Source organism: Trachinotus anak, unplaced genomic scaffold (assembly GCF_046630095.1).
Source record: "Trachinotus anak isolate AG129_WGS33_773 ecotype Australia unplaced genomic scaffold, CSIRO_AGI_Tana_v1 ptg000002l, whole genome shotgun sequence".
Taxonomy (NCBI): domain Eukaryota; kingdom Metazoa; phylum Chordata; class Actinopteri; order Carangiformes; family Carangidae; genus Trachinotus; species Trachinotus anak.
Genome location: NW_027273853.1, coordinates 2,100,488 through 2,120,964, shown reverse-complemented (window position 1 = coordinate 2,120,964; position 20,477 = coordinate 2,100,488). Strand labels below are relative to the sequence as shown.

At 40.2% G+C, this 20,477-nt stretch overlaps 1 protein-coding gene across 1 annotated transcript in view; it reads right to left on the bottom strand.

Annotated features, from left to right (window-relative positions):
• Nucleotides 1-20,477, bottom strand: part of smpd3 (sphingomyelin phosphodiesterase 3) — a 75,040-nt gene that overhangs the window by 23,919 nt on the left and 30,644 nt on the right. The window contains exons 2-4 of the mRNA XM_071489300.1: nucleotides 12,682-13,382; nucleotides 9,454-9,705; nucleotides 8,353-9,310 (exon numbers count right to left, since the gene is read on the bottom strand). Of these exons, the coding sequence (XP_071345401.1) occupies nucleotides 8,353-9,310; nucleotides 9,454-9,705; nucleotides 12,682-12,983 (1,512 nt within the window). The 5' untranslated portion in view covers nucleotides 12,984-13,382. The remainder of the gene's footprint in view (nucleotides 1-8,352; nucleotides 9,311-9,453; nucleotides 9,706-12,681; nucleotides 13,383-20,477) is intronic.

The window sequence follows — 20,477 nt, the reverse complement described above, 5'->3', positions numbered from 1 at the left end:
TCACCAGTCACATCACAGGGCTGAAATATATTAGACAAATAACAACTATTCAAGCTCACATTCTCACCTACAGGAAATTTAGAGTTGTCAGTTGTGGGAGGAAGCTGGAGGAAACCATACAGGCACAAGAACATGCAAAGTCTGCACAGCTGGATGTGGTCCCCCGATCCACTGTGCTCCACTAAAGCCCATATTTGTGTCATATACATCACTTTTATTCCATTGTTTTTTTTCCTTTTTATTTGATTATTGTATTTATGCTTTTCTCACATTAGAACAAGTACATGCACAGTAAACACAATAGGCAAGGCACCCAGTACTATTACACAAGTTGAGTGTTTTTAATTTCTCAGTTTGAGTTACTCTCAACACAGGGGCCTTTAAAATTTCATGTAATCATCTCATCTTTTCTTTTCTCCCATCCTTCTGACTCTGTTCTTTCTGTTGTTCCTTCCCTCTCCCTCCTCCTCCCCCTCTGCTCTTCTCTCTATCTGCACACCGTGCTCTGTATTAATATTTCATTGGTCATCTACGCTTCAGTAGGCGTGTGCGCACTCTGTAACTGACAAGAATCCTGAGGGGGTTCTTCTGTGTTTGTGTATGTGTGTGTATGCACACATGCATACAGAAAATAATGGACTTCCATCATCTTCATAGTGTCTGTGGTCTATGCAGAAGATGAAGCTCAGATAATCCTAGCTCTAACCAGAGTTCAGAGAAAACCTTGACTAGAGGCGATTTGTGCTGAAATGAGCTGAAACTGTCTTTTTCCCTTCTACTTTGGATATGTTAAAAAAAAAAAAACATGAAATGAAACTGACGTCATTTATCACAGGATATGAGATGTTAAAACTTCCTAATACTTCCTCTCCTCACGGGACACTGAGACAGAACTGAGCAGAACTGAAATGAGCTGTGGGAGGCGATTTCCAACTGGAAGCCAACCAAACTGAGCTGTTATAAAAGCCTGACTGTGAAACCTCCACAATCAGTGCTGTTACTAATTACCTTCACTTTACCATCAGATGAGGGGTGAGCCTAGATTTCACCATACATTACTTGCATGAGTTTGATTGCTCCAAGCAGCTAAACTGATATGATGACATTTCACTTTAAGCAGTAGAAGCATTTCTCTTTAGGGAATGTAATGTAGTCAATGGTGTTCTGCAGCTGTAAATCCTATGTGATATTAAGAATCCTACCTTGCTTAACTTGAAGAAGGTTCAAGGTTCAATAATTGTCCCATCCATTTCACTGGATTTCCTGTTCATATATCAGAGAGTTGTGAGCCATTTGGCCCAGCTCAAGTAAATTCTGAGACAAGTTCAAGTCCAGTCTCAAGTCGACTGAGAAAATGAGTCAAATCTCGACTTACATGACACAAGTTTGTATCAGTTTTCGGTTCGAACCAAGTCAAAAGTCCAATTCAAGTCTCAATTCAACTGAGACAGTTTCAAGTAAACTTGTAGTCAACTGTGTCAATCATGACAAATTGAATTAAAGACTCAACTCAATCTTAATTAATCAAGACATGATAGTTTGTTAATACAAAGTCTGCCATTTCCAGTGATTTAGGTCTCAAGTCCGTAGTTGTGGTATCTCATATACTATAGTCAGTATGACAGAAATGAGCAGCAATGGGCCCTTTAACTTGGAACTCCACCCCCAAAAAACAGTATGAACACATTTTATGATTAAGAAGACTGAAGCATTTTGGTGTAAATATAAAAAAGTAGATGGGTTATCTGGGCATCTAACAGAGATGACAGAGATAAACCATCCTGCTGGGCGACCTGTGTTGTGTTGTGCAGTAATGGATTTGAACTGTGTGTTTACACACACACACACACACACACACACATACGCACACAACTCTTCAACCATGCACTTAGTAGTTTAAAATAATTATAAGAGGGGATAAATGTTGAGACTGAAAAGCTTTAATTATGGAGCCAGTGCTCTCTTTAGGGAAATGTTTTTTTAATTAATATTCTATCTCTGCCTCCCTCCCCCTTTCTCCCTCTCTCTCCGTCTCTCTCTCTAGTGCATCACTTCTCCACAAGAGACACAATTTAAATTTATGTTTCTGACCTGCTACTGCTTTCCAGGTAAATACATCCATGGGGAAATTATTAAAACCTGTGTGTACCTTGAGTTAGCAGTACATCTAAATCATGTGCTAATTATATTAACGCAAAAGTAAAGGAATAAAGAAAAAATATGTTTTGATGATTAAGGTTATGAAAAGGTACCAAAATCCTTAAATAAAAAGACAATAAGGCATTAGCTGTAGGTCTGTGATGGAAAGCAAACTATGGTGTGCAGCAGGAAAGTCAGATGTGTGACAAGCACATCCACTCGTGTGAGCATGTTCATATCTGACCCGAGCCCGACACAGTTCATATAAGCTGAAGCACTGAGTTTGTGTTACCCTGTCACACAGCTGTTACCATGGTCACAGCTTGCCTGTCTACCCTGACTACACATGTATGGGCACCTTGTAAATGATCAAAAAGCAGATGTGATAGAACCTGACATAAATACAAATATCATTTCAAATATCAAGTTTTTTTCCAAACCCAGTTAACCCCTCAGACTTGGGTCAGGTTTGCACCTTCTATCATCCACCACCCTGACTTTTCACACCATTAGCTTTTGCCCTGGGAGTGGATGTAAACCTGGTGCGTAACCATCCGACATGGACATGGAGAAAGTAGGCTGATATTTGAACCAGTAAATGATAATTTGATGGCTGATGCCCTGGGTTAAAATAATTTCCCTTTCCCACACAAACTGTATGACAAGCATTACATTCCAGTTACGTTCCCATACATGTTTTCATAATTTAAACAATTTACTTGGAATCCATGGATTTTTTTTTTTTTTTAAACAGAAGTCCATTTTGATTCACAAGGGTCATGAAATGGTTATGGCAAAAACTTGGTCCAGGTCAAGACTAAAACACAATGTATAGAAAGGCAGAAATATACATTTGGACTCTTCAGATTTATAGAGCTGTGTGTGTTACTAGTAGCTGGCAACTATAAGTTGCCAATATGTCTGTCACAGGGCATGTGTCAGTTGGGATTGGCTCCAGCCCTCCCACGACCCTCAAGGTAGGTACTATAGCTAATGGATGGATTATGCTAGGGAAATTAAGTGCAAAATAGAAAAAGGAGGGATTTGAAGAATTACCACTTTAACAATGACTTCTGACTGAGCATCCCAGTTGAAATAACAAGCACAGTATCTGGTAGCTGCATAGATAAACGCAGCGTGAACATGAGGTACAGCAAATGAACTGTATCTAATGAGATGCATCCCAGCTGGCGGCAAAGTGAGGCGGGTGTTGAGTAGTAATGAGTGAGAATGACCAAAGCTTCATGAGGGGGAAGTGAGGGTTCACAACAAGACGCCTTTGGAAAGCTGCCAAGACGTCTGGAGTACAGTGAGCAGTGAGGAAAGAACAGCAGGCACATCAAAGCCCCCAGCTGGCTGGGAGACAGGCAGGTTATAGCAAAACCAATGCTGAACACCTTTCCACTGATAGGAAGTCAGAAAATTCTGTAGTGGCAAACAAACTCAAAACTCTAAAGGCTCTAAGAGCTCCTTCAATATTGATGCAAGATACACCAAGTGGCTCAAATGTGCGTTTGAAGTCTGCCATGTTTGATTAGCTTGCTTGGGTGTTTGGTAGCAGTACAAGTCAAACTCAGAAAAACCTGATCCATGGAGATCCAGTCAGGGCTGTCCTATAATTCTATATATAATTCTTATAATGAATAATAATAAACACAATTTATGGAATTACTGATAGTAAGAATCTATTGCCAACATTCAGTCACTGTGACTATACACCCAACTAATCTTAGTAATCTTACACATGGTCTGAATGTCATACTGTTGAAATAACAATAGCTACAGCATCTAAGCAGAACTTCAACTGACCAATTAACCCAGTGTCTGCAGAGCTTAAGGCTCTTTAACAGCTCATCATATAATTATCTAGTTAAATAGGTCAGTTTATTAGGATGTAGGATTTATGTCATATTGAATTGTGCAACTATTCATAGTGCAACTATATTCAATGTGGAGACTTTGAAAATGTCATCATGTTGGAAAAGGAGAGGGAAATCATCGTACCTGAGGAGCTAATTTTATTGTGTATCAGTGTCATCCTAAATTGTCCAGTGACCATTTCAGAAACAACTCATATGAGCATTGCAACAGTTGTAGGAAATACTGCATCAGTAAAACTGACTCTGGAGAAAGACTCTGGACAAGAGACTGAATGAACACAACAAATAGACAACTGCTAACTGAACCACTCCCATGACAACTCAACAAACTTCATGCACTAATGAAGACTGTGAGATCTGGAAAATGTTAGTATGTGGATCAAGAATATTGTCTGGTTTCTTTTTGTGTCAGTTGGGAGCATAAGCATGAGCAGCTTGCACTGAGAAATGTGCATGCAAGTCGGCCGACAGCCAGCATGTCAAAGGGACCTGGAGTGACCTCATATACAAGGAGGCGGTGAAAAAGGGATGTGAGGCAGTGACAGCCAGCAGCAGCAGGACTGACAGGATGAGACTGTCAGCAGGCAGGTTGTGATGAAATGGGTCTTTACTAGAATATAAAGGCATGTATGGACAAACAAATAGATGCTCACACACATACAGGTACCCATCATTGGCATCAGGTCACATAAATGGGATCTGTTCCAGCAGAAGCTGGATCCGTGCCAGACTCACATCCTGATAGTCGCAGTACATGGCTGATTAATGAACTCACAGACTGTCAGCATTCATCACAGCGGCATACACACATGCAGGTACTCACATAAACACACAAGTGCCTCCACCCCCACGCATTAAGATTGCACACCATGCCATGTCATATCTACATAAGACATAACCCACTCTAAAGCTTAGTGCTTAAGTCTGTAGCTTCTGACTGCAATAGGAAACTTGACAGGATATCTCTCAGCTACAACCAGAACAACTCTCAGGCATCCATAAATAATGACTTTGTTTGCAAGATTTTTCACTGCCTCCACGCAAGTTACTGGTGAAATAACTAAATAAATAAATAAAAAAACGCAATGAAATGTCCCACTACCATACAGACCTTACATCATGGTCCTGTCCTGGGAGCAGAATAAGGATTCCTGATCAGTTCATGGTGAACTACATCCATCAATTACAGTGACTCCAAATAACTAAATAACCCCATGCTAAGCTAAGCCAATATATATGAATATGTTATAGTAATAGATTTTATATAGAAATACAGACATTTTATTTTAGGATGTAAAGTGGTTTATCAGATTCTTTATGGCTGGATTACAACAGCGGGGCCAGCTCTATAATCTGAAATCTGAAGTCTGATTGACTGATCATATTTCCACCACTGGTCAGTTGAATGCCATGTCACGAGTTTTAAGGTGCAAGGAGGGTGTTTACAGCCTGCAGTGTTACCAATTTAACAACTAAATGGCTATATTTAGAGACTTTTTTTCAAACAGACTGGGTATAAACCTGGTTCATGGCCGGACTGTGTATGGGGGCCAACCAGGACCTTAGGGCTACACTTTACAGGCAGTCTACTGAGCTACTCTGGTTTCCCAGCTGCTCTGGAACTGCAGGGAAGCAGACGAGGACTTCCAATACACTGAGCCTTGCCTCCATTATGGCAAATAATCTACTTTCATCACATGTATCATTATTACTAAAGGAGGCAGAGGAAAAACTTAATATCTGACACACCGAGCAGAGAGAGCAGGAGAGAGGGAGAGAGAGGTCATTGGTAACTGCAAAAGAAACTAGCAGATCTGAATAGCATGTACACAGCGGTAACACCAGCAACTGGAAACGAGACGATGCACATACTGCAGCACAGCAATAAAAGTCCTATCAAGACATAAAGGGTTTCTACCCACTGAAACACCAGAGGGCTTTTAATTTGAAACTGTTACAGGAAGTGTTGAGTTTGTATTAACACGTATTGCAGTAACAGGGCAAATGGGAATGACTGAAAATGCAGATTCATACTAAAATACGGCTATGACCAATTATCAAACAGAAGGAGTTAGAAATAAAGCCTGGATCTCATTAAAGTCTGTTATGGTCTGGAGTTGAGCACAGTTTTTGTCTTTTTGTCTTTAAATTATGTGTTTGGTGAACGTTGTGGTTATAAAATCAGGATTTGACCATAGGTGGTCCAGACATATACTAGGTTTTGACCTGGTCTTGTTTATTTAGGGGGCATCCTACTGGGGAAAAATAACACGTCACTGTCAATCGTTACAAATTTAACAACGTCTTCAATGCAGTTGCAATATTAATTAATCATTTTGGTCATTTTGGTCATTTGTCAACCAAAAATGGCAAACGTGTGTTGTTTCATACTGCTTGCTTGTAAACTAAATATCTTTGGTTGGATGAAAACAGAGCAATATGAAATTGACATTTTATCAACTGAATTATTAATCAACTCATAACTCAACTCAAAGAATAATCAAGAGATTCATCAACATTAAAAATGATCATGAAACAGAATCACAGTATACTTGCTTACACATAATATGTTGTTCTCTGACTGACTGATTTTGGGAGACCCCTCCCCTGTAGGTGCACAAACTGTGTGAAAAGGAGCCTGTAAATAGACTCACATAAAGTCACATCCATCAGTGTTTTGATTTCTATGTTGCATCCTAATTGTTAGACCTAAAAACAACATTTATTTCATGTGAATAAATTTAATTGTGAATAATCATGTATGTCACAGTATTGTGCTCATAATTATATTTTCAATACAATAAAATATAATTCAAAACGTTAATTTCTAACGTTTGAAATTGTACTAGTTTCTTAACCATCATGTAATGCCTCAAAAAAAATATTACAACATGTATTTTTTTTTTGCTTTGTCCACACCACAGTGTGAGTGGTGGAAAGGTTTGGAGTGTTCTGTAATTACTGTGGTGTGTGCACTCAAAATGACAGATGTGCATTATGTGAATGGATGTGGGTGTAAGTAAATGTATTTACCAAGTACTGTCTGCACTCTGTGGATTCTCCATCATATCAACATTGTGGCAATAGTAGACAGATGGAGAGACAGTTTTTTACAGTAGGAGGAGCATCAGCATGTGGATGCTCTTTTCCCACATGATACGTTATCATATTACAAAGATTTATGATAATTAATGCAAACAGCTAGCAGGTCATTTTAACTCTGGCTCTCAGTCTCTCTTTCACACTCACACACTCATTCACAAATATATACCAAGTTAATTTAGTAAAAATAGACAATGGGCAGATTCAACTACCACGTTGCCAAAGTTACAGATAGCACCATCAGAGATGACGTTCAGAGCACAGACACATATCTGCTGCAGGAAAAGCATAAAATTAGACCCACAGTGACATTTAGTTCTAATTGAGCTCAGTTTGAAATGAAATGAAATGAGATGAGGAAAAGATATCTTTTCTTCCGTTACCCTGTTATCCCTGTTACATCTGGAATTGGATGTCAAAGGCAAAACTTTTTTCAGGAAAAGGGTGAGGAGTCAAATTTGTCTCAGTCTACTAAAAATCATTGACTTGAAGTCTAGTAAAAGCCTCAAAAAGTAGCTCTGTCTGGGGCGGCCCGGTAGTTGAGTGGTTAGGGCTTAGCAGGCAGTCACCGGTTCAACTCCTGACTGGTCCAACTCTTTCCTGCATGTCATTCCCCTCTCTCTACCCCCTTTCCTGTCAGTCTCCACTAAGCTATAATAAAGGCATAAAAAGTCCAAAAAAAGTAGCTCTGTCTGAATATACCATAGGATATTATGACTTTTCTTAACTGGTCTCTACACTGACCATTCAGCTATTAAACTAATTTGTGAAACCCTGACAAATGGGCAGGAAGGTTGTCTGTCTAAAAAGTTAATAATGAAGTTGTTGGAATGCTAATCACATTATTTCATGTAGGTTAAATATGATTGAAAATATTAGACAGTTTCAGAACGTTTTTGCGAACTTTGGTCGAAAAAATATTACTTTCCTGATTGTGTGGTGGTCATTCTGTAATTGTTTGAGGTTTTGGGAAATGCATTCTCCATATAAAATGAGGCTGGATACAGGAGATGGTTAGCTTAGCTTAACATGCATACTGGAGACAATGGGAAACAGGTAGACTATCTCTGTCCAAAGGAGATCCACCTACTAGCACCTCTACAGGTCCCTCCTCCACACATTATATCTGGTTTGCTTAATTTTTTGGACAATTTCTTGGCTGGGAAAAGATTTGTTGTCAATTACAGGACACAGCCATGGTAGTAAAGTAAAAGTAAAGTAAACCTCTGACCTTTGCAAAGAGCACCCCCTTGGCTGCCAGTGTGTCTTCCCCTCTCCCATTGGGGTAGCACTCATACCGGGCATCCAGAATTGGGTAGCGGCTGGCCAGCATCAGCCCACTGTTCAGGAATTTGAACCGGGAGCAACAGCCTTTCCAGCCGTATCGGCCGACATCACTCAGCACATAGGGAAAGTAGCGATGCAATTGCTGCCGCAGTCTAGTTGTAGATCCATGGTCAAACACTTCCTGTAGAGCCAGGAAATCCAAGTTGGCAGGGAAAAAGGCAGAGATCTCGTGGTCGAATGTCTCATCTCCATGGCGGCGTTTTCGTCCCGGGCGCTTAAAGACTGACGTGCGAGGGACATGAGAGAGAGTGTTGTTGGAGGATATCCCTACTCCACTGTCACCTACATGGTAACGAGCAAGGGACTCCCTGGAGGCAGTCATGCTGCCTGTGTCTCCTCCTGCCTGATCCCCTGGGCGATGGTTCCCTGTTTCAGCCTCCTCCTCCTGAGGGTCCGGTTCTGGGGCACTGATGCTGATTTGAACCCCTGAGGTGTGAAGTGGGCAGTCTGTTGAGGATTTTGGCTGGGTCCCTTCACCATGCATGGGACAGTCATGATGGCCAGGGACACTCTGAGGCCCTGCAGAATGCATGGGGCAGTCTGGTGCCTCCCCTGAGGTGTGAACGGGACAGTCTGAGCTGTTGTTAGCCCCTGCTGGGTGGCGTTGGCAGTCTGCTATGGTCTGTGTTCCGTCTGGGTGAAGGGGGCATCCAGAGGAGCCCTGGTCTCCTGCAGCAGGGTGTAAAGGGCAGTCGGTAGCACCTGAGGGGTGAATTGGGCACTCAGTGAGGGGTTCAGTTTCAGTGTCGGCTGGGCCATTGGTGGTGTGTGTTTGGTCTGGACGATGGTCGAGAGAGGAGGTACGACGGAAACCTGTGGCAAGGCTGCTGAAGGATGCCGCACTAATGAATGGAAGAGAAAGAAGGAAGAAGGAAAAGAGAAGAATTCAAAATGTATTTGTTTGATTGGCGTTTATAACAGGACTGATTGTTTTCACTACTGCTAACACATAAGCAGTAGGAGCCGAGGACAGAGCTCTCCTTACCTGATGGAAGTGTTGGTAGGTGAGTCAATGTAGATTTTTATTTGAGGCCGACTGGCACCATTGCAGATCCTCTTCCCCACCTCGCGGGCTCTCCTGTGGGTGTCTGACAGGTTGTTGAACCTGGCCAGGGAGTCGGGCAGCAGGCATACGTTGGCACTGCAGAAACAGAAGCTTCTGCCCTGTGGCCTCCATTCGCCAATACTTGTGCCCCCTGTCCCTGCCTGACCCTGCTCGGCCTGGTGTTTGTCTGGTCTGCACAAGGTAAGAAAGAAATACCATATTAAGTCAAACAGAAGCTCTCCACATACCCACCCCACTCAATTTAGATGAGAGGATGAATGTCACACTCACATCTGTGTACTCAATATGATGGTCAAAGCATAAAGACCGGATACCGGGGGAAAACAGCTAGGCTGCCAAAGCACCTCTACAGCTCACTAATTAACTCATTATCTCATTTGTTCAATGTATACAAAAAACAAAGCGTTAAAACAGTTTCTGGTGTCACAGGGAGAAAGTGACTTCCTGGAGTCTCAGCTAGTTGTCTGATGACCTCACAAAATAGTTCCTCAAGAAATAGTTCGAGAGTAAGGCTAACAGTTCCTCCCTGCTTCCACTCTTCCACTCTACACTCAAACCTAAGCTAAACTAAGCTAATCAGCTGATGGATACACTATTATTGCAATACTGTATAAGCTCAGTCCACCCTTCTGCTTAAGCTACAGTAGCGTGTACATGACATAAATATGACAATATGATGGACTGGACTAAAGTTAGTTCATGTTACTAGTTCCTGATAAAAGTTGAGAAGTCTCTACATGTTATAGACATATTCTGACAAATTTTAACTTTGCTGTGCAAAAGAAAATAAGTCTATTTCTATTCTATTTAAAAGTGTTATGTGTGTTTAAGCCAGGTAGTATAGTGGGACATTGTCTGCACCAACTTACGATAATGATGGTAGAGGTTGTAATCTTGTGCTACACATAACCTTAATTTTATTTTTCATTTCATGATGTTTTCTACACACTTCATTCTCCTTCTGCTTTTGCCAGTGCACTCCATAAGGATCACTGCTCCTTGATCTCGTTTGTTAAAAGAGGTGCTACCCATAAAATTTAACAAACCACTGGTACATTATGTTGCAACAGCAGTAGACTATAATCAGTGGAAACAAAAAACAAATGACAGATAACAAAGGGAACATCTATCACATTTTACACTGTGTTTTAGTGGTGAATGTGCTTAGTTGCTGGAAGAGATGTGCTGCTCTTCCACAACAAACAGAGCTAAAAACAGTATTCCCAGTTCCTGGGAATGGTGGGTGGTGGTTTAGATAACCAAACACCCACTGAAAACTGATTGAGCCTGGCAGCTGGAAGCCAGACAAATGCACAAACTATTTACAGTAGGTAAAGACTCTATTTTCTGCTTCCTCAAATCTCCAAACCATGTGCACAACTGGCTCTCTTGATATCAAATGAGGCATGACCCTGCAACTACATGGCCTATTTCTCATCCCAAATTGATTCAGAAACCGATTTTGATGCATTGTTCTGGAGAAACTTGACAATAAATCAGGCTGTTTCCAGAAAACCACGTTTGAAAATCAGAATCTAGGACCAGTGAGGGCTGAGTGAATGGTGTGTTTATTTAGTCAGGTATAGGACGAGTTCATATTGACAGAGTAAACTGCCAATCATCTGTTACAGCCCTCTTAAAATGATGTCTATCCCCATCTGAACAAAATTTTGAGTGTTTTTTTACAAACTGTTCTATATTCCAATTCCTATATGAAAGTTTTCTTTTACTAATATCCTCAGTGTTACTCAACATAATACAGTTGTTTCATTGATAATTAAACAATATTATACCTTTATGTTATTACCATCAGTTTTATTTAGTTAAGCTTTTCTGAGAAATCAGGGTTTTCCCCACCGGTTTGGTAAATCATATCACACAACAGGCCTGTTGCAGGGTTCTTGCACTGCAATCATCAATTCTGGGTTCATCAATTCTCATCTTTTGTACTGATCAACTTCCAAGGCTTGAATAACCATGAAAGGCACCTGACATTGGTCAAATTTCCATCTGAATGCATCTGAATTTCCAGAGTCACCACTGTGCACCACGGTGGAAGAAGACAGCTCAACATGATGTAATAATTCAAGGAGCCCCACTCAAATCTTCAAATGTGGAATTCATTTTAGGAAGTTTACAGAACACAATATACTAATATCTGGTGTTTTTTTCTGTCATAATTTGGTTATGACAATTAATTACAGTGATGAGTGATGTTTACATCACATGCTCTGTGTGTGTCATGACTTATTTGCTACGTCCATGTTCATTGCACTTTGTCGCATTTTGTTTTTGTCAAACCTTTTTGACAAAAAAAGAATTTTTAAGCACAATAAACTCTTAAAAATAGTACTACTGTAACTGCCACAGCAAATATGATTTGAGGGCAATGTTTTACCACAGGATAATGCTTTTTTATCAACATAGTGATGACAATATTTTAATGAACATATCTGCAAGGTTGCATAGTATTCTTACTGAACATATCTGCAAAACATTCAGAAAAAAATGTCCTACTTCTCTTGCAATAAAATATCCCTTGGTGGTAGGTAAAGCACTGATTAACATTTAGTGAGTGTTGTTTAGGTACTCAAAGCAGTGGTCCAAGTGGTCTTGGTTAAATATGGTCTTTGTTATGTTCAAAAAGCCGACAGTGACTTGAAGCACCAGACATGACACACATTAATAACATTTTACTAAAACCATAATCTTTCCCAAACCTTAAACAGAATGTTTTGTTGCCTAAATCTATCCAGACAGGAGAGTCAGGATGCCCCAGTGTCTCGTCCCACACTTTGTACTATGCATTTTAGAACATGGTCACTCAATGTAATCCTGGGAGCAAATATTTTACACATAAAACATATATTTTAAAACGCATTCATGGTATACACATGTAAATACTATTAAAAAAAAAAAAACTTGTGATGTTCCAAATCTATCAATGAAACAAAAGAATCCAGGGAGAAGAATCAGACACAGGATTTATCATCTGGACATTATAGGGTTTATCTGCCATGTGGTCTCAATTTTGAAAACACCACAGTTTTGACGTAGACATTACTAATTGTCTAATTTGTTATTTAACTTGTCAGCAAGAAATAGTCTCAGTAGTAATAAGTCAAATTCACCGTGGTCAACACTAACCTGCGGTAGGTGTACAAGTAGGGCTGGCGGACAGCCTGCAGGGGAGCCCAGATGATGAAGCCCAGAAGGGCAAAAGGCAGGGAGGCGAGGAGGAGGAGCAGGTAAAGGGGTGCAGAGATCAGAACACACAGGGTGAGGAAGGAGCAGGGGTCCTGCGAGCGCTGGCGCTTCTCCAGCGAGGTGGCCACACATGAGGCCAGGAGCCGGTCCAGGAGCCAGTAGCAGGGGAACACTAAGCTCCATGATAAACCATCCAGGAAGTGCAAACAGGCACTGGAGTAAGGGGTGGTGTGGAGGACCATCTCTTTCCTTCTTTCTCTCTCTTTCTTCCTCTCTGTCGCTTTCTCCTCACCTCGCACTCTCTGTCCACACCCACATAAACTTTTTAAACAAGTACAAATCTGTTCCAGAGGTAAATAAAAATAATTAAGAAATAAATCAGACTCAAATGTAGACCCTCCCCCCTCCTTGGAGAAAGCTACACTACATGATTTGGGTGATTGTCTTCACAGCCAAGCTTTTCTAAGTCTCACTAACCCTCCCTCAGCAATAATAGCCTCTACAGGAGGGGTCAAGGAGTGCAGACTGGAGGTAGGAGGTTGTCATGATGAGAGATTGTCCCTTGATGACAATCTATGATTGTGAGGACTCCAACGACCTCAGGAGGAGACTGCCATTAAATATCACCATTTCCTCAAGACCTGGAGAAAGTGAGCAGATCAAAAGAAGAATAGAGGAAGAAAACAGGGAGGGGGAGAGAGATGGGCGGAAGAAAAATAAATAGATGAGATTGATTAACTTGCTCTGATGTAAGCATGCTGGGAACAAAATGGATGTCATAAATTTCATGTTTGTAAATGCATGCTGATGTTTGTGTGTCCACAGGGAAAAATTAAGTGTTTTTTTTATTTAAGGAGGCATCCAAATGGAATGAAATCTTATCCAAATTAAGAGAGGTGAATAATATTACAATGGATCTGAGAAAAATCAAGACAACAGTGGGCACGGCACCTGGTGCTAAAATAAATATCTGTCAGGTCAGCAAGTTAGCCACAGAATCACTTCCTCATTAGTGATTTTGCCTACAAAATAGAAGCGAGAGAAAGTTTGTTTCTTTTTTTTCAGAAATGTTGTATGTCGAGCTACTATGAGCTTTTATTCTGAAAATTTCTGATAGGACGTTCTAAAGTTTCTGTTGCTAGCTTGACAAATCTGCCTCAGAGAGGACAACCTGTGACAGGATGAGCTGTGGCTACTTAGTTAGCAGCGACTGATTTTTCTAATTAAAACACTTGGGGCCTAACATAGAACCTCAAAAATAAAAATAAGATAGTTGTCCAAACTAATACTCCATCTGAACTAAGGAAAAACTGTGATTGGTTGTGACATAATGTGTAAACAGAAGAAAGCCGGGTGGGTGAAGAAAGTTGCGAGCAGACAACCATCTGAAAAAAGTGGCAGAAAGATACGAATCACAGGACTTTCATAATAAAATCACAGTGAAAACAATATAGATCATGATAACAGTTTTTCAATTGTTAAAGCACATTTCTTGAAACCTTCCAAGTTTTTGTCAACATTGTAAATGCAAAACCCATTTGTCCAACTACATTTACAAAACCTATTACTCTTAATCAAACACCTCAAAACAGTTTTATCTGTGTTCAAAATCCAACACTGTTTTCATATCATACACAAAGCCAATGAAAATAAAAACTGCACGTTCATTACACACTACATAAAAAATGGACAATACAGTGCTGCACATTAAACCCAACTTCATCCATAAAAATATTTTCATGGGGTCTTTCCATGGATTCCAATTCAAACATTCTCTATATAAATAACTTTTCAGTGCTACAGAAAGACAGACCTATACTGTAGAGAGTGTGAACTCCGGATTTACATATATTTCTGCAATACAGCTTAAAAGCAACATGTTTTATTGTAAACAATCAGGACTGAATGTGTCTGAATGTACACTTTCTTGCACATTGTGAAATTGTTGATTTTTTCAGCTTTTCTTAGTTGCTGCAGGTTACAGTGATGAACTTTTCCCCTTTGTTACTGTATGTATTTACAGTTCCAGTTTTGTCATGGTTCGTCACTGTCATTGGTTCACTGCAGTTCCAATGTGAGTTTATTTTGCTCATGATATGCCTTGTATTGTTTAAAAAACATCATATGGACATGTTAACATTTTCAACAGAGGGGGTCTTTAATGCAGTTCTCAGAACAGTTCATTTCCCCTCACACCATAGAATTTCTCATTGTGTTTTTAAAAACTTCTCCTGTGTGCGAAAGACACTTTCTCATTGTGTTGATGCATTTCTCATCTGACTCTGACAACTCATGAAAAAAGTTTGTATGTTTGTCAGATAGAATGACAGGCCTCACATTCACCTTATACTGTCCTGCATTGCATCAGTGTCTTTAAACTTTCTTCAGATATCTATGAAGTATAGATATGATGTTAATGCTGAAGTTGCTGATTTGTTAAAGCACAAATAAAAGTAAAAGCTATCCTATTACAGTAACACCAGAAATTAAGCATTCAACACATTTTAATAATTAAGGTCCTTTTCTACATAGGAAATGGGCTGTGGAAACAGTTCCTAGAAGTACATGTAATAAGGCAACAAAGAGAATCAATGTGACATTAACTAGGACTGTTTAAATGATAACATCTGAAGCCAGAGTGGGAAGAGAATTAACTCCGTCAGCATGAATAAATAATGGATAGATTAATTCATTCATGTCAACTGCCAGGGTGTAGAAAGACACAAAGGAGAGCGCTGACCTCAGCGTAACCTCATATACCCCATGGACCAGAGCAATGGTACGACTACTTCAAGCTTTAGGGTAGCACAGTGTATTTATCTACAACACAACAAAATGACATCACAGTCCATCAGACCACACAGCCCAAACTCACCATATGTTGTGCACACATTGTGGTCATACATGTTACCTGCACATATCACATTAAAACAGGCAGTAGCAGAGTCTCCAATTATACTACACTGTCTGTCCAACTGTTTGTACAACTGTACAAATGGAAGTACTATCAAATAATATAATAGCATAAAATATAGTTTTCATCCAGTTAACTAAAAATATAAAAAGCCTCTAAAATTAAAAGAAAAAGATAATGTTGTTGTATTTGTTGATCTATTTTCGGTAATTGGTTGGCAATCTACTCTTTCACCCTCAATTTTGACTGTACACATTGACCACACTTAGACTACAAATTGTCCCAATTAAAAAGAAAAGAACAAGACCATGACACATGATCTGTCTTATATTAATTCTGTATCCAGGGTCTGTTCTTTTCAACAGGACAGCACTGTGTGAGCCATTTGTCATAACACTGCTATTTTCTTTTTTCCTTCAAAATTAGAATCTTTTGTTTGACAGGCTCATCCTCTGAATAGCTCATCTGGGTCAGAATAGCCATAATCTGTGCCTCCTCCATCCCAGTAATCTTCCTCTGTACAGTGAAAACCTTTGTGTACAGTAATGATTCCTGTTATGACAGAATGGCTGCCTGTTAGTAAGATGACTGACTTGCCACCTGCTACTAATTGACTTCTTGGTGTGCTAGTTGACCGGGTGAGAGATGAAAAGATGACCTGCTGACTGACCACTAAGCCTGACTGGTATGATTGCTGTGCCTGCAGTTGACTGAGTGACTGACTGAATGACTGACTGTCTGAACGACTTTCTGACTTGATGTGTCTGGCAGATTAGCAGGTCGACACACAGTACTCTTAATTGGGTAAATACAAAACCCTGTGACATTATAATTAGGACTGACATTGTGACCTGTAGTTACTATTATTCAATTCATCATTCAAGACAGTGAATATGACTGTGATAGTAGCTGATTAAAGCCTTGTTTATCTCACTGATTGATGAAATTCTGGTGTCCATTTGGCACAAACAGAGGAATGAGCAGGCAGAGAGAATGTCAGTGAATTAATGAAAGGAAACAAACAGAAGGCTTACCTCCCTACATAAACTCTAATCTGGACAAATACCCTCATTCCCTGTTGCCTGGCATTAAAAACAGTTATTTATGGCTCTTCATGAAAACACACATGGATAATTCAAAAGAAACCACTGTCATTGTCATTTGTCCAGTTCCTGATCTTCAAAAAACTTTTTTTCCTGCTGGCAAAAGACACTGATCACCACAGTTTATAGTAAACAAGGTTATCTAATAGTGTGTACAGCTACTTTAACAGAAAAATGAAGAGAAAATTTAAAGGAAAGTACCAAAGAGTTATTTAATAAACTGCAGAGTACTCTCTCAAAGCAATCAACCAATAAAATGAAAGGTGAAAAAAAAATCATGGTTTTCATTTATTTGAAGTCAATATACATATATGTATATATATATATATATATATATATATATATATATATATACATATATGTATATATATATATATATATATATATATATATATATATATATATATATATATATATATATATATATATATATATATATATATATATATATATATATATATGTATTTATATATATAAAGAATAAAGGTGGAGGAGTGGTTCTAGATGGTGCAACCCCGGTCATATCAGAGTGAAGGAGAACTGTTGGCAGACGGTCTTAGACTTGGATTGACAGAGTTCTCTCACATCGTAGCCATTATTGTTTACATTCAACCAACTGTGACGTCATTCATGAGACTGTTAGGAGAGTACAGAGCCAGCACGATGGTGCATTCATCAAATATCAGGGGATTTTAATCATGTCACCCTCCCCTCTCACCTGTCTGGCTTTGCTCAGTATGTTGACTGTCTCACAAGAGAAAACAAGACACTAGATCTGTTATATGGAAATGTCAAGGAGGCTTATACAGCCTCAGCTTTACCACCGCTCGGCATATCAGACCATAATCTGGTTTTTCTTCAGCCTTGCTACAATTTCAATTCAATTCAATTCAATTTTATTTGTACAGCACCAAATCATACTATACATTATCTCAAGGCACTTTACAGGGTAAGGTCGAGAAAAACCCAACAGTTCCCACAAAGAGCAAGCGCTTGGTGACAGGGGGGAGGAAAAACTCCCTTTTAACAGGAAGAAACCTCCAACAGAACCGGGCTCAGGGTGGGCAGCCGTCTGCCTCGACTGGTTGGGTTTAGGAGGAGATAAAAAAGGGGGGAGAGGGGAGGAGAGAGGATAAAAGAGAGAGAGAAAGACCAGGAACAGCTGTGTAGGTAATGGTGTTATCAATAATAATGACAGATAACAGTGGTTAATAGTAATGATCCAGAGGCCAGAGAGTCTCTACAGGACTGTTTTAAGTGCACAGATTGGAATGTACTCTTGGAGTCACAGGAAAATGATCACAGCAAGGACACTGATCTTGATAAATGGTTGACTGCACCACAGATTACATTAATTTCTGTATGGACACTGTAATAACAACAGGAACTATATGCTGCTTCCCAAACAGCAAACCCTGCATCACCAGTAACATCAAGACCCTCCTCAACCAGAAACAGGAGGCCCTCAGGGTTGGAGACAGGGAGAAGCGTAGGTGTTCGCAATATGAGCTGAAGAGGATATTAAAGCAGGAGAAGGAGGACGACAAAAGGAGAGTAGAGAGGAAGCTGCAACACTGCAACACCAGAGAGGTGTGGAAGAGGATGAGGACCCTCACTGGCTATAAAGAGAAGAACAGAAGGCAATTCTTCACATTCTGGATTGTGGATTACCTCACAAGACGACCACAGTACATCAGGCTGGGTAAATATATCTCAGGGACAGTGGTGAGCAGCACTGGGGCTCCACAGGTGACTGTTCTGGCTCTGGTCCTGTTCACCCTGTATATGGTGGACTTTAAATACAACTCTGATGCTTGCCACATCCACAAATACTTGGCTGACACAGCTTTTGTGGTGTGTATTGGGAATGGGCAGGAAGGAGAGACCAGGGATCTGATGATGACCTTCAGTGAAGGATTAACAAGAACTGCCCCCTGCTGAACACCTCCACAACCAACGAGATGGTCAGTAACTTTTGCAGGTCTAGACTGTCTAGACCTACACTTCAGCCAGTTAATGTTCAAGGAAGGACATTGAGGTGGTGCACACTTATACACCTAAATACCCAGGTGTGCACCTGGACAGTAAACTGGACTGGTCTATGCCATCTACAGGATGAGGCAGAGCTGGCTTTTTTTCCTCAGGAAGCTCAGGTCCTTTGATGTGTGCAGTGAAATGCTGCACATGTTTGATCAATCAGTGTTGGAGAGTGTTCTTTTTTATCCTGCAGTCTGCTGGGGCAGCAGCAGGTCACATAAAAACTCAAAGAGACTGGACAAGCTGGTTAAAAAGGCTGGGTCTGTGCCTTGAAGGAGTCTGGACTCACTCAGGACTGTTGTGGAGAGACTCTGTAAGATGCAGCCATCCTGGACAACACCAACCATCCTCTCCACAACATCCTTCAGGCCAGAGAAGCAGCTACAGCAGCAGCTAACGTCTCATCTCTCTGCTGCAGGACTGAGAGGTAACAAAATCCTTTGTTCCCTCTGCCATCAGACTGTTTAACAACTCAGACAAAGGCAGCGGATCATGACACAGACTCAAATTAAATACATGAATAAGCTACTGGATAATTATGAATTCCCCTATAGGGATAAATAAAGTATTTATTATCTTTATCATTATCTTTATTATTTACTGGGCAGGCATGAGAGGTATTGATCTTTTCATCAAACATCTTACAAGAAAGAGAAATAGTGTGTTTCCCAAAATGTGGAGCTTTACCTTAAAATCTTTTTAAGAACATCCTATTTCCAAAAGATTTTATTTCCATGCTGATGATATGTTCTCTAAGACATGACTCTCTGAAGACATGGCCTGGAGTGAGCAGGTTCCCGTTTTGAAAGTAAAGCTCTGGGAAACTGTGTGACAGTGGAAAGAACAACAAAGAAGAAAAGCAGGATAAACACGGAAACCATTTATTCAACTAAAACACCAGTGCTGCTTTGATTGTTGCAGATTGGCTCCTTGGATGCCGTTTGAAGGCAGACAGCACACCGAGATGATTGACGAGTGGTGGAGGGTGGGAGATGCTCAACTCTTAATTGCAATACCACCTTCCACTTTTCAATGAGACTGTTTTCCTCAGATCGTCTGAAGATTTCTCATTTTGGATATGCACACACGATCAACAAGGAAACTAGGAAAAACACACAGCAATCACAGAAGATATACATTATCAACAAGCACAAACTGCCACATCTGACTTCATCAGGAGAAACATGACAGTGCATGATTTATACCCAAATACATCAAATCTACAACGACAGCACAAGATCCAAGAATGCTGACAGACAGCCTGTTGGCAAGAACAGACACAGACATTCACACAGACACGTCAGACAAAAAACAGTCCAGAGACATATGCACTGAGACTCAGATATATTCATGTTTACACTGAGTCACTTCTGCGCCAGAGAAAAATCCTTCATTATACTGTGTTATTCTGAGGAGCTGAAGGCTGCTAATTAGAGCTTCTTCTGACGCCCTGCTGCCAGCAAGGTTTCACCAGAGGAACAATGTCAACTCATGGAAACAAACAATGTGTCTGTATCTGTGTCTCCTGCTGAGACAGTCTCCTCTGTGTTTACTGACAGTTCTCTAACATTGCTTAAAGAATATCTTGAAAACCAACTTCTTGTTCTGTAACAGAAAACGGGACTTACTCACACAACTGAGTCATTTTTATTGAACAAAAACAATGACGCTTCAAAATCACC